Consider the following 14,210-nt stretch of genomic DNA (forward strand, 5'->3'; position numbering starts at 1 on the left):
GGCTGCAGCTAAGCCCCCGAGTGGGAGGTTTGCTCTCCACTCGGTAGGATTTTAGAAACTTAGGCGAGCACTGGGCTGCAGCTAAGCCCCCGAGTGGGAGGTTTGCTCTCCACTCGGTAGGATTTTAGAAACTTAGGCGAGCACTGGGCTGCAGCTAAGCCCCCGAGTGGGAGGTTTGCTCTCCACTCGGTGGGGTTTTCGTGGCATAGCTTTGGAGGAAAAGGTAGCAGTCGACCTGCGCTTCGTCCTCCTTGCGGAGCGCACGTTGTATTTGTGGCGTAGCTCGGAAGGAGAAGGCAGGAGTCGACCTGCGCCTCGTCCTCCTTGCGGAGCGCACGTTGTATTTGTGGCGTAGCTCGGAAGGAGAAGGAAGGAGTCGACCTGCGCCTCGTCCTCCTTGCGGAGCGCAGTTATTTTTTATACTTAGGCGAACACTAGGTTGCAGCTAAGCCCCCGAGCGGAAGGCTGGCTTACCACTCGGTAGGGTTTTCAAAAACTTAGGCGAGCACTGGGCTGCAGCTAAGCCCCCGAGTGGGAGGTTTGCTCTCTACTCGATAGGATTTTGTTTTAACTTAGGCGAGTACTTGGAATGCAGCTAAGCCTCTGAGTGGAAGGCTGGCTTACCACTCGGTAGGATTTTGTTTAAACTTAGGCAAAAGGGATTCGCAGCTAAGCCTCCGAGTGGAAGGCTGGCTTACCACTCGGTAGGATTTTTTTTACAAACTTAGGCGAAACGGATTCGCAGCTAAGCCACCCACCGGGGGACTGATTTATGTGAACAAAAGTAATAACAATCACTGGGAAAATTATGAAACTCTTGTCTTTGATAAATAAACTACAGAAGTACTTTTATTACAACTTATCCGAGTGAATACTTAAGTATAAAAGGGGCGGAGCAGATCCGCATTCCAAGCTCGTGGCTCGTCAATCTGGTGGTCGACGTTGTAAAGACGGTATGCTCCGTTGTGGAGAACTTTGGTAACAATGAAGGGGCCTTCCCAAGTAGGGGCGAGTTTGTGTGGCTTCTGTTGGTCCACTCAGAGGACCAAGTGTCCTTCTTGGAAGGTTCGGCTCTTCACATTTCTGGCATAGAATCGACGCAAGTCTTGCTAATAGATGGTCGATCGGATCATGGCCATCTCTCTTTCTTCTTCTAGAAGGTCGACTGCGTCCTGCCGGGCTTGTTCTGCTTCAGCTTCAGAGTAGAGCTCGACTCACGATGCATTGTGAAGCAGGTCACTTGGTAGAACCGTCTCAGCTCCGTAGACCAGAAAGAACGGAGTCCTCCCAGTCGACCAATTTGGAGTAGTCCTCAATCCCCAAAGAACTGATGGAAGTTCGTCGACCCACGCGCCCGCTGCGTGCTTGAGGTCGCGCATCAACCGGGGTTTCAGTCCTTTGAGAATTAGGCCGTTTGCTCTTTCTGCTTGTCCATTTGACTGGGGGTGGGCGACTGAAGCGTAGTCGACTCTCGTGCCTTGGGAAGCGCAGAAAGCTTTGAATTTATCGGAGTCGAAGTTTGACCCATTATCAGTGATGATGCTATGCGGAACTCCATATCTGAATATTAATTCTCTGATGAAGCTGATGGCAGTGCCAGCATCAAGATTTTTAATGGGCTTGGCTTCGATCCACTTGGTGAACTTGTCAACTGCCACCAGTACATGGGTGAAGCCGCTCCTGCCAGTTCTCAGTGGTCCAACCATATCTAAACCCCAAACAGCGAAAGGCCAGACGATCGGGATGGTCTTCAAGGCTGAGGAGGGTTTGTGTGACATGTTGGAGTAAAACGGACATCCTTCACACTTGTCGACTATCTCTTTCGCCATTTCATGTGCTCTAGGCCAGTAAAAACCCGCTCGGTATGCTTTAGCCACGATGGTCCGAGAGGACGCATGATGGCCACAGGTCCCCGAGTGGATGTCATTGAGAATCATTCGACCCTCTTCCGGTGTTATGCATTTCTGGCTTACTCCAGTCGTACTTTCTCTGTACAACTGTCCCCTCATGAGAGTAAAGGCTTTGGATCGACGGACGACCTCTCGAGCCTCCTCTTCATTCTCTGGGAGTTCTTTCATTAGAATATACGCGATATAGGGCAGCGTCCAGTCGGGAGTGATAACCAGAACTTCCATGATTAAGTCGACCACAGCTGGGATTTCGACTTCAGTCGGATCTGTGGCGCTTTTTAGCTTCGGGGCTTCTTCAGTGAATGGATCTTCTTAAACCGACGCCGTGTGAACATGCTCCAAAAACATGCCACTCGGTATGGCTTCTCTTTTGGAACCTATCTTCGCCAAGTCATCGGCTGCTTGATTTTTCAGTCGGGGGACGTGATGGAGCTCTAATCCCTCAAATTTCTTCTCCAGCTTTCTGACTGCATTGCAGTAACCAGTCATGGATGGACTTCTGACGTCCCACTCCTTCATCACTTGGTTGACCACTAAATACGAGTCACCGTAGACCATGAGGCGACGGACGCCGAGTGAAATGTCCATACGCAACCCGTACAAGAGTGCTTCGTATTCTGCTTCATTGTTGGAGGAATCAAAGTGAATCTAGAGTACATATCTAAGCTTATCTCCTCGGGGGGAAACCAACACTACCCCGGCACCAGAACCATTCAGCATTTTAGAGCCATCGAAGAACATAGTCCAGTGCTCCGAGTGAATTTGAGTCAGTAACTGCTGTTCAGTCCACTCGGCGAGGAAATCTGCTATTGCTTGGGACTTGATAGCTTTCTTTGCCTCAAATCTGATATCCAGGGGAAGAAGTTCAATCGCCCATTTTGCCACTCGGCCAGTTGCATCTCTGTTGTGTAGAATCTCTGATAAGGGGGCGTCGCTGACGACTGTGATGATATGGTCAGAGAAGTAGTGAGCAACTTTCTTCGTGGTCATATAAATCCCATATACAAGCTTCTGATAATGAGGGTACATTGCTTGGATGGAGTCAGGACTTCGGAAATATAATATACTGGGCGCTGAACTTTGAAGGCTTTCCCTTCTTCTTCCCGCCCGACCGTAAGTACAGTACTGACGACTTGTCGTGTGGCTGCAATGTAAAGCAGCAAAGGCTCTTTGCTGATCGGGGCAGCGAGCACCGGCTGGGCGGAAAGCAGGGTTTTTAGCTCTGCAAACGCTGCGTCAGCTTCAGGAGTCCACTCGAACTTGTCTGACTTCTTCATCAGTCGGTAAAGAGGCAATGCCTTCTCACCGAGACGAGAGATGAATCGACTTAAAGCGGCCAAGCAACCAGTAAGCTTCTGAACATCGTGCACACGCACAGGTCGTTTCACTCGGAGTATAGTGCCCACTTTCTCTGGGTTTGCATCGATGCCTCGTTCAGAAACGAGAAATCCGAGTAACTTTCCACCAGGAACTATGAATGTGCACTTGGATGGGTTAAGCTTGATATCATACCTCCTAAGGTTGGCAAATGTTTCAGCGAGGTTAGTCAGCAGGTCGGAACCTTTCCGTGACTTGACCACAATGTCATCCATGTACGCTTCCACATTCCAACTGATTTGAGTGAGCAAACACTTCTGAATCATCCTCATGAACGTGGCTCCGGCATTCTTGAGGCCGAATGGCATGGTGACATAACAGAAGCACCCGAATGGGATGATGAAAGCTGTTTTGATCTCATCGGGTCCAAACAGACGGATCTGATGGTACCCGGAATAAGCGTCCAAGAAAGACAGTCGCTCACATCCTGCAGTCGAGTCGACTATTTGGTCGATGCGGGAAGAGGAAAATGATCTTTCGGGCAGGCCCGATTGATATGCTTAAAATCAATGCACATGCGAATCGAATTGTCCTTTTTGGGGACCATGACGACATTGGCGAGCCACTCGGAGTGGTAAATCTCTCGGATAAACTCTGCTGCTAGGAGCCGGGCCACTTCTTCGCCAATAGCCTTCCTTTTCTGGACGGCGGACCATCGCAGATGTTCCTTCACAAGTTTTGCCTTTGAATCGACTCACAGACGATGCTCAGCCAGTACCCTGGGTACACCGGGCATGTCAGAAGGTTTCCATGCAAAGATGTCCCAGTTCTCACGGAGGAACTGGATGAGCGCTTCTTCCTATTTGGGGTCAAGTGTTGTGGAGATATGAGTCGGAGCAGCGTTGGGGTCGGTCGGGTGGATGTGAACTGGTTTTGTCTCACCGGACGACTAGAATGCTGATTCCATAGCAGGCTTTTTGGCTCGCAACGAATCACTCGGGTCCGCATTCCTCTAGTGTTTCTGCCACTCTTCTGCCACCATCTGAGCATCGGCGATCTTTGAGCCTTTCTGGAAGCACTCTTCTGCCTTCTTGCGGTTACCAGTGACAGTGATCACACCTTTAGGGCCAAGCATCTTTAGTTTGAGGTACACGTAACATGGCCGGGCCATAAAACGTGCATAAGCTGGCCTGCCCAAAATAGCATGGTAGGCACTCTGGAAATCCACAACCTCAAATGTCAGCTTCTCTTTGCGGAAATTCTTTGAATCACCAAAAACCACATCAAGAGTAATCTGGCCGAGTGACGCGACCTTCTTGCCAGGAATGACTCCATAGAAACTCATGTTGCTTGTGCTGAGTCTGGACATCGGAATGCCCATCCCTTTCAGCGTCTCAACATACAGTATATTCAAACTACTGCCGCCATCCATCAACACTTTAGTCAGTCGAGTGCCCTCAACGACTGGGTCGACCACCAGCGCTTGCCTCCCAGGGGTGGCTATGTGCGTCGGGTGATCAGACTAGTCGAATGTAATGGCGGTTTGAGACCACTTCAGATAATTGGATGTTGACGGAGCAGCCATATTCACCTCTGGGTTTATAACTTTCAGTCGGTTTTTGCTCTCAACGTCAGCAAAAATCATCAGGGTGGAATTGACCTGTAGATATTCTTCGTCACTGTCCTCTTTGTCCTCGACTTTGTCCGACTCTTTTTCCTTATCCTTGTGTTGCTTTCATTGGAACTGCTGTATCAGGAGTCGACACTGCCGAGTGGTATGTTTCGGGTAAATGAAGTTACCCTCTTCATCTTTCTTCGTGTGGATGTGACACGGTAAATCCATCACGTCGTTTTCTTCTTTATCCTTTACTTTTTTGGGGTTCCAAGGCCCTTTGGGCTTTCCTTTGAACTTCCCATGAGTCACGACCAAGGCTTCTCCAGGAGCGGCTGGCTCCGCTTTCCGCTTCTGCTTCCGACTGGAGTTCCCTCCTCCAGTTTCCTGGGCGACTGACTTATGCTTGCCACTCCGGAGCCGATCCTCTTCCTCACCATTGGCATATTTGGTGGCTATTTCCATCATTCGACTCAGAGACATGTCTCTGGTTCGACCAAATTTCAGGCTTAGCTCTCTGTACTTTACGCCCTCCTTGAAGGCACAGACTGCCTGGTGATCAGATACATTCTCTAATGTGTGATGCAGTGTGATCCATCTCTGAATGTAATCCCTCAAAGTCTCATTCGACTTCTGCACACCAGGTTGCAGCTCTGTCAGTCCTGCTGGTCACTTGCATGTTCCTTCGAACGTTCTGACAAACACCCGGGAGAGGTCCTCCCAAGTGTAAATACTGCTGGGTGTCAACTGATTCAGCCATGCTCTGGCTGACCCTTCCAACATAAGAGGCAGATGCTTCATGGCCACCTCGTCATTCCCGTCGCCGATCTGAACAGCCACTCAGTAGTCCTCAAGCCAAGTATCGGGCTTAGACTCACCGTTGAACTTGCTGACTCCAGTCGCCAACCTGAAGTTGGGAGGAATCACCGCGGCTCTGATGGCTCTGCTGAAGCACTCTGGTCCGGAGACATGCACTCGGCTACTGGTGGGTACATCTCTATCGTTACCCTCCCTATGGGCTCTGTTTCGGTCAACCAGACCTTGAACGATGATGGATCTCGCATTAAAGCCTAGTTCCCTGGGGTCGATCGAAATCCTTCGCCCGCCACTGTGCTGGCGTCTATCATCCTGTTGTCGAGGCATATAGGACCCACCCCTTGGGGTGGGGGAGTAGGCACTCGACGTCGATCGTTGCGATCGAATCGGTGATCATACTGCTCATGGTTCCTGTACTAATCATGCCGGTCACCACGCCCTTCAGGCCTCGAGGGCGATCTGGGGCTATGAGCCGACTGGACTGTATTCGCTGTCATGGATCTGCTGTGAATCCTGTTCTGCGACTGCGATACAGCTGAATTCTGATCTCCTGCTGCTCGGAGCAAATCCCCGATCTGCATCAAGCCTCTGCTAGCCTCTGATTGGGAAGGCTGAATCGATTCTGCTATACGGGCTGCAGCTGCTAAATTCTGAATCGGAGTTCGATATACCTGAGTCGGAGGTGGAAAGAGCTGGCGTCGACTGGAGTCTGGAATCCATTGCCGTGCGCGCTCGTCGAGTGCCCGCTGAAGGTTCTCCAGTCGAGTGCGTTCGGCCAGGTTGGCAAAGTGCGCGTCCTCCAAGGCGCGAGCCTCAGGGGTTTCTCCAATGATCGGAGTGTGAAGCGCATCCATGTTCTGGCGGTGAAGCTCTTCCCTCTGCTGCGAATTGAGGGGCTCGGGGAGATATTCCTCATGGGCGTGCGACGGATCGCCTCCGCCGTGGCCTCCCTCGGCACCGGGAAAGCCGGGGGGAATGTGCGGTCCATTGACCATCAGGATCTCCGCCGCCGGATCACTGTTGTCGCACTCGGATGCAGTCTCTGCGGAGCCAGTCGAACAGGCCGTAGAGAGATTCGTCGGGCTCGATTGCCGCGACTTGGGCGGTGGTCGACTGGCGAGCCACTGTGTGCCTCACCCACCGCTGAAGCCTCGACCGACCAGAGCACTTACGCCGGTGGGAAGCGGGGAGGGAGGATGACACGAAAACCGTCCGATACTTGGTCGACGGTTGCCGCAGAAGGACGCCGCGGACGCACGCTCGAAAGTGCGTAGCCCCGCGGACTGGGAGCGCATCGACGTCGAGCGGAGCCTCCTGCAGCCAGGCAGAGTCATCGGCGACAAACGTGAGCGCGCCGAGACGGATCTCGCGGCCCTCAACCAAAACTCCACCTGAAACCATGATGATGAGAATCGGAAAAATTGCAACTTCTCCAATAATTCGCTAAGACACCGGCCCCAAGGTGGGCGCCAACTGTCGTGGTTCTATGTCTGACAGTAATGTAGGGGGGTACTAAGGAGATGCAAGATCCTAGCTATGGAGTAGTTGTGCACACAAGAGTTTTACGAGTTCAGGCCCTTCTCGGAAGAAGTAACAACCCTACGTCTCGGAGCCCGGAGGCGGTCAACTGGATTATATGTGTGAGAGTTATAGGGGTGCGAACCCTTCTGCTAGTGGAGGGGGTGGCTTATATAGAGGATGCCAAGACCCCAGCCAGCCCACGTAGCGGAGGGTTAAAGTACATTAAGGCCTGCGTTACTGGTAACGCCTTACATAAAGTGTCATCATGACCAGAAAGACTACTTAATTACAGACCGTTTGGATACAGAGTAGATCTTGAACTCCTGGTGGTCGAGTGAGTCTACATGGTCGAGTGTCTTCAAGTTCGTCGAGTGTCTTCCAGCCAGTCGAGTGGAGTCCCTCTAGGTCGACTGGTAGATGGCTTCATCTAAAGATGTCCTTGGGGAGGGTACCTTAGACAGGTCCGTGACCCTACCCTGGGTACATGACTTCATCAGGCACACAACTGCATTTGTTTTCCCCGACTGCAACTCTGCGGTGTTTTATGTGGGGGAGGGATAATTGCATGTCGGCCACTAGGCACACAACTGCAAGTGCTGCCCTCAGCTGCAACTGCATGCCTTCCACGCGGTTGCAACTCAGTGGTGTTTTGTTGGGCGGAGGAGAGGCAATTGCATGTCCACCACTAGACACACAACTGCAAGTGTCGCCCCCTAAATGCAACTGCATGTCATCAACGCGACTGCAACTCCATATTTTTTTGTCAGATGAGGGGTTAGTTGCATGTTTGTCACTAGTTGCGCAACTGTAAGTGTCGGCGTCAAATGGAACTACATGTCTTCCACGTGGTTCAAACTCAGTGGTGTTTTGTCGGACAGAGGAGAAGCAATTTGCATGTCCGCGACTATGCATGCGACTGCAAGTATCGTCCCCGACTACAAACTGCATGTCTTCAACACGGTTGCAGCTTTGTGGTGTTTAGTCAAGGGGGCGGGGCAGTTGCATGTGTGCCACTAGGCATGCAATCGCAAGGTGTTGGCGGCGACATCAACTATGTGGTGTTTTGTCGCGAGGAGTAGTTGCATGTTTGTCACTAGGCATGCGACTGTAAGTGTCACCCCCGACTGCAACTCTGTGGTGTTTTATCAAGGGGAGGGGTAGTTGCATGTCTACCACTAAGGACGGAACTGCAAGTATCGTGCTCCAATGCGCCCCCTCCCCCAATGCAATTCCATGTGCTTCAATGCGACCGCAACTTCAATTGTCTATTTTTTCCCTTTTTTCCTTTTTATTTTTGTGTTTGGTTTTGAAATTTTTTCTTTCTTTCCTACATAGGGTGTATTATTATTCTTATTACAAATTGTGCAATCTAGTTCCAATCCGACTCGGCGTGCAAACTTAACGTTGTAGAATGTGTTGCAAACACTTGTCCGTTTCCTTCTTAATTAATGGATGGGGCAAAGCTTTTGCCTTCGTTAAAAAAAACGTTGTAGAATGATTAGACGTGTGTGGTGTTCTCATATGTGTGTAATTTATTATTTTGTATCTTTCTTTCTTATTTTACTGTATCACTGTTTGCACACCCGCTGGTTGCACGTAATTGCATTATGGTATATGTGTGCAAAAAATATTTTTTATTTATTTATATTCAAATACTTGTATTTTTTCCCTCCAATATAAAATCACCATAAGTAGCTTGTCCATAGCTCACACGGTCACACCCAACTACAAACAGAGCATATACAAGGATTTTTCGATGAACAAAAAAAAATACAAGAATTTTGAACACAAGAAAGCTGCAGCATTTGTCGAGGCTGAAGCTAGTTAGCAAAATAGACTTACACGGCCAGTGGTACATCCAGTGTACAAGCAAGAGAAAAAAAAATCCAGCAACTGCGTAACGATGCACAGGTGAAAAGGTCAGACAAAAGCCCAGTAGAAGGCCAGGGCAGCCCATCACGGAAACGAACACATAAACAGTTTTAGACAAAAGAAAGAAGCCTCGGCTGTACATATGCTGACGTCATCGGTCGACTGAGAATTCGCGAAGTCTCAGTTGACTGAGACGTAGACAAACCGGTGCTGCTAAAACTCAGTCGACTGAGACTTCGCGATGAGTGCTCGCATATTGAGAAATGTTTACCATCCAGATTCATCAATTCTTGATGCTAGTTTGGGATCCCACCCGTGCCAAATATGGAGAGCTATAATGGAAGGTCGAGATAACCTCAAACAAGGTATAATAAAGAGAATTGGCAATGGAGAGAACACAAGAATACAGACAGAAAATTGGTTACCGAGGGATGAGATTGTCCACCCATATCGATGCATGGTGGCGAACCCACCTAGGTACGTGTCCGAGATTATTGACCCATCCACAACAATATGGGACATGTGCCGGGGTCAGGAGATCTTCTTGCCATTTGATGTCAAAGTTATCGCTAGTATACCCCTATGCACCTGCAATATCACTGATTTTTGGTGTTGGCACTTTGGAAAAAATGGACTATTTTCTATCACATCGGCATATAATATGCTCGTGGCTACGAGATAGCGCGGGAAGGTATGGTTGGATGGTTCCGCTGGCGCCTCGGGCGCTAGAGGTGAGGAGAAGGAGTGGAAATCACTATGGAAAACAACTGTACCACGGAAAATACGCGTCTTTCTATGGAGGCTTTGAAAGCAATCTTTACCAACCGAAGATGTTCGTTCACATCGACACATGTCAAACTCTTCGGCTTGCGGTGTTTGTGGGTCTCTGGACTCGTGGCGTCACTTGTTATTGGAGTGTACCACTTCTAGGTGCATTTGGGCTTTGGTCGGGGAGGAGATTGGGTAGTCGTTGGTGGAAACTGGAAAACATGGAACCAAATGCAAAACTGGGTGTTTGCTCAGATGGAGTCATTATCGCATGTGTAGTTCGTGAAGCTATCTATCACATTATGGACTATCTGGTCAGCGAGGAGGAAGGCCATTCTCGGGGGAATTTTTTAGAGTCCACAATCATCGTTTTCATTCACCACGAGGTTTATTGGCGAGCTGGAGATTATAAAGGACGGTAAATCGGCTACTGCTCCACGCGCAAACGTGGGCAGGAATGTGCGCACTCGCCAACGAGCTCCTCCTACCAACCATGCAAAACTCCATGTTGATGTGACAGTAAGAGCAGGACGAGGTGGTCTTGTAGCCGCGGTATGTAGGGATGATGGTGAAAATTATTTGGGCATTACCGCACTGGTGGTGCAAGGAGTTGATGATCCATTCATACTTGAAGCGATGGCGTGCAGGGAAGCACTTTGTGCAGCCGAAGACCTCCTGCTACATCAGTTTGTGGTAGCGTCAGATGCAAAACAAATAGTTCGGGATATTATTCAAGGTTCTCATGGCAAACACAGAGCAATCATAAGCGAGATCAAAGCTCGCTCTACTGTTTTTCTTGTAGTTTTATTTTTTTTAAGGCCGAGATAGTAACATAGAAGTTCATACTTTAGCTAGATTTGCTCTTAATTTATCCACTTGGTATCATGTGTGGTTTGGCAATCACATGATGTAACATTATCCCACTCGTTGTGGACTATGATGAATAAAGACTAGGCCTTACCCCTAAAAAAATTAAAAAAGTAATTACATTTTTCCCTCAAAAAAAAAGAAAAAAAGAAATTACATTTCTCCGGTCGTTTGAAAAAAGAGCACGGGCCCGTGAGCAAGCATGGACCACGGGTAAACGTAACCAACTTCTTTCTCCAAATTTAGCATTGCGTGTGCCCGCTGGTTAGCACGCACTGTACTCGACTAGTCGATCGTAAGCTAGACCAACCAGCCTCTGCCGACCAACCTCCGCTCGAACATGGTGCTGAGAAGAAACACTACATTCCGATGCAAGGGAATTATTAGGAATTTAGCGTCTAGGAGGCTACCTTGTGTCAGGAATTGCTGTTATGTCATGGCGTGGGGCGCGCAGCCATTCATGCCTTTGCCAGCTCTCTCCATTCCCTGGTGGGCACCCGATCGATCGATCCATCGATTGATTCGATCTGGTGGTGGCGCACACAGTAAGGACCATGGCGTGCATACATTTACACGCTAGGGACACGACGGGCGCCGAGAGCATGCCTGGCGATGCCCGGAACAACCACAAGCAGACATGGCGCGCCCTTGCCCCGAGCCCAACAACACGATAGAGCTCGCGAGTCACAGCTCATACATCCGCTCTCGTCACATGCTCTTGCCCTGCACGCGTGGTGATGCCGGTGAACTCCTTGGTGAACTCTCGTGAGTCGTGGCAGGAAGAGAATCCACCAGTCCTGTCGCCAATCGAGGCTGTTACCGCGCGCGCAATCCTATTCTTATTCGATCGGCAACTCCTGCGTACGGAAGAGGATATCACGTGTGCGTGCACAGTCTCCATAGTGCAAATCATCTCCTTCGTAAGCAAGCGGCACGTACACCGGGTCTAAGAGCTCATGGGCTCATGGCGACGCGCACCGACACCCACTGGCCAGTGGCATCGTCTCGCTCGGATATTCGAGGCTCTCGGTCCATGTCCATGGGGGCCGTACGTCGCCCCCGTGGGCACCGCCATGTAGAGCCAAGCCTCCCCTGCGACGACCAGGCCAAGACACAGGGCTCGTCGGCGTCTCGCTCGGATATTCGAGGCTCTCGGTCCATGTCCATGGGGGCCGTACGTCGCCCCCGTGGGCACCGCCATGCAGAGCCAAGCCTCCCCTGCGACGAGCAGGCCAAGACACAGGGCTCGTCGGCAGTGGGCGCGCACGGAATTCAACGCGCCTGGCGTGCGTGGGCCGCGCCCATTGGCCGGGGCCGCACACTGAGATCACGAGCTGCCGCAGGCGCACGCTGCAGCGAGTAGTGGTATCGTACTGGGTCCGGTCGTGAGTGAGAGGAGAGCATGGCCACCCGCGAATGCGTCCAGCGCGAAACCTCACGGGCGCGCCATTGGCCACGGCACGGGCGCTGGCCGTGTAGTGTAGCTTCCGCGCGTCCCCGCTGCCCGTTCGCGCTATATATCCACCGTTCGGTGCTACACATTCTGCACTGCACCTCACCGCCACGCTTCAAGGCTAGCTCGATCGGTACGGCGAAAATGGCGGGTAGGCTACTCCGCGGGGTCGTTTTGTCGGTGTTGGTGGCGCTTCTAGCTGCGGCCGGCGCAGCGGGGGCGGAGGCGTCGTGCCCGGCGACGCCGCCGGACACCGGGGCGACGCTCCAGGTGTCGCACGCGTTCGGGCCGTGCTCGCCGCTGGGAGGCGCGGCCGCAGCGCCGTCGTGGGCGGGCTTCCTCGCGGACCAGTCCTCCCGGGACGCGTCGCGGCTGCTGTACCTTGACTCTCTCGCCGTGGCCGGGCGCGCGTACGCACCGATCGCGTCCGGGCGGCAGCTGCTGCAGACGCCGACGTATGTGGTGCGCGCGCGCCTCGGCACCCCGCCGCAGCAGCTCCTCCTCGCCGTCGACACCAGCAACGACGCCGCGTGGATCCCCTGCTCCGGCTGCGCGGGCTGCCCGACGACCACCCCGTTCAAGCCAGCCGCGTCTAAGTCGTACCGCGCCGTGCCGTGCGGCTCGCCGGCGTGCTCGCGGGCGCCGAACCCGTCCTGCTCGCTCAACAGCAAGTCCTGCGGGTTCAGCCTCACCTACGCCGACTCCTCGCTCGAGGCCGCGCTGTCCGAGGACTCCCTCGCCGTCGCCAACGACGTCGTGAAGAGCTACACCTTCGGCTGCCTCCAGAAGGCCACCGGCACGGCGGCGCCGCCGCAGGGCCTCCTCGGGCTCGGCCGCGGGCCGCTGTCGTTCCTGTCCCAGACCAAGGACATGTACGAGGGCACCTTCTCCTACTGCCTCCCGAGCTTCAAGTCCCTGAACTTCTCCGGCACGCTCAGGCTCGGCCGCAAGGGCCAGCCGCTGCGCATCAAGACGACGCCGCTGCTCGTGAACCCGCACAGGTCCTCGCTCTACTACGTGGGCATGACCGGCATCCGCGTGGGCAAGAAGGTGGTGCCGATCCCGCCCTCCGCGCTGGCGTTCGACCCGGCGACCGGCGCCGGCACGGTGCTCGACTCCGGCACGATGTTCACCCGGCTGGTGGCGCCGGCGTACGTGGCGGTGCGCGACGAGGTCCGCCACCGCATCCGCGGCGCCCCGCTCTCCTCCCTCGGCGGGTTCGACACGTGCTACAACACGACGGTGAAGTGGCCGCCGGTCACGTTCATGTTCACCGGCATGCAGGTGACGCTGCCCGCGGACAACCTGGTGATCCACAGCACGTACGGCACCACAAGCTGCCTGGCCATGGCGGCGGCGCCCGACGGCGTGAACACGGTGCTCAACGTCATCGCGAGCATGCAGCAGCAGAACCACCGCATCCTGTTCGACGTGCCGAACGGACGCGTCGGCTTCGCCCGCGAGCAGTGCACCGCGGCTTGAGACGGATTGATTATCCCTCTGCCGGTAGCTGGGAACCGAGGCCGGACCAGCCGCTGCGGCCTGCGCCACTGTTGCCTGTCCGTTGGTGTCGGACCTGCATGCTGGTGATTTAATTATTTTGTAGCCTAGTGAGCGTGCTGTCTCCATCGGTGTGCAAGATCTTGTGTTTTTCTTTCTTGTTTGTGTAATATCATGTGTGCCTCACGGGTTTCTAGTAATTTCATGTGGTTTAAGGTTGGGCCTGTTAGGGTTTAAGAGGGGTAGTGCGTTTGCATCTACTGTACCCCGTAAGTAATTGTTGGTTGCACAATAACGCTATGCTTGAGAAAGTATATGCTGCTTCTGGGAGATTATTTACCATATTACAACCAGAAATCCTATTACAAGCATGTTTTTCAGAATCCAAGAACTATATCAATCAGAAAAAAATTAATAACACAAAATGTCATCCCCACGGGTGCGGTCCAGTTCAGAAGAACTAGAGACCTAGGCAAAGAGCAATATATCAAACCTAGACGCGGACGAATACTAAAAACTACCTAAATGATAAGAGCCACATGTGTGACATGAAGCACTTCGGTCATGACGTTTT

The 14,210-nt window shown here is 52.4% G+C and overlaps 1 protein-coding gene across 1 annotated transcript; it reads left to right on the forward strand.

Moving 5' to 3' along the window:
* The first annotated feature begins 12,184 nt into the window (after nucleotides 1-12,184).
* On the forward strand, nucleotides 12,185-13,983 carry LOC119362631 (aspartyl protease AED3-like). Its single transcript, XM_037627877.1, has one exon. The coding sequence runs from the start codon at nucleotides 12,281-12,283 to the stop codon at nucleotides 13,616-13,618; it is 1,338 nt and encodes a 445-aa protein (XP_037483774.1). The 5' UTR covers nucleotides 12,185-12,280; the 3' UTR covers nucleotides 13,619-13,983.
* The last annotated feature ends 227 nt before the right edge of the window (nucleotides 13,984-14,210 follow it).

Source organism: Triticum dicoccoides, chromosome 2B (assembly GCF_002162155.2).
Source record: "Triticum dicoccoides isolate Atlit2015 ecotype Zavitan chromosome 2B, WEW_v2.0, whole genome shotgun sequence".
In the NCBI taxonomy this organism is placed as follows: domain Eukaryota; kingdom Viridiplantae; phylum Streptophyta; class Magnoliopsida; order Poales; family Poaceae; genus Triticum; species Triticum dicoccoides.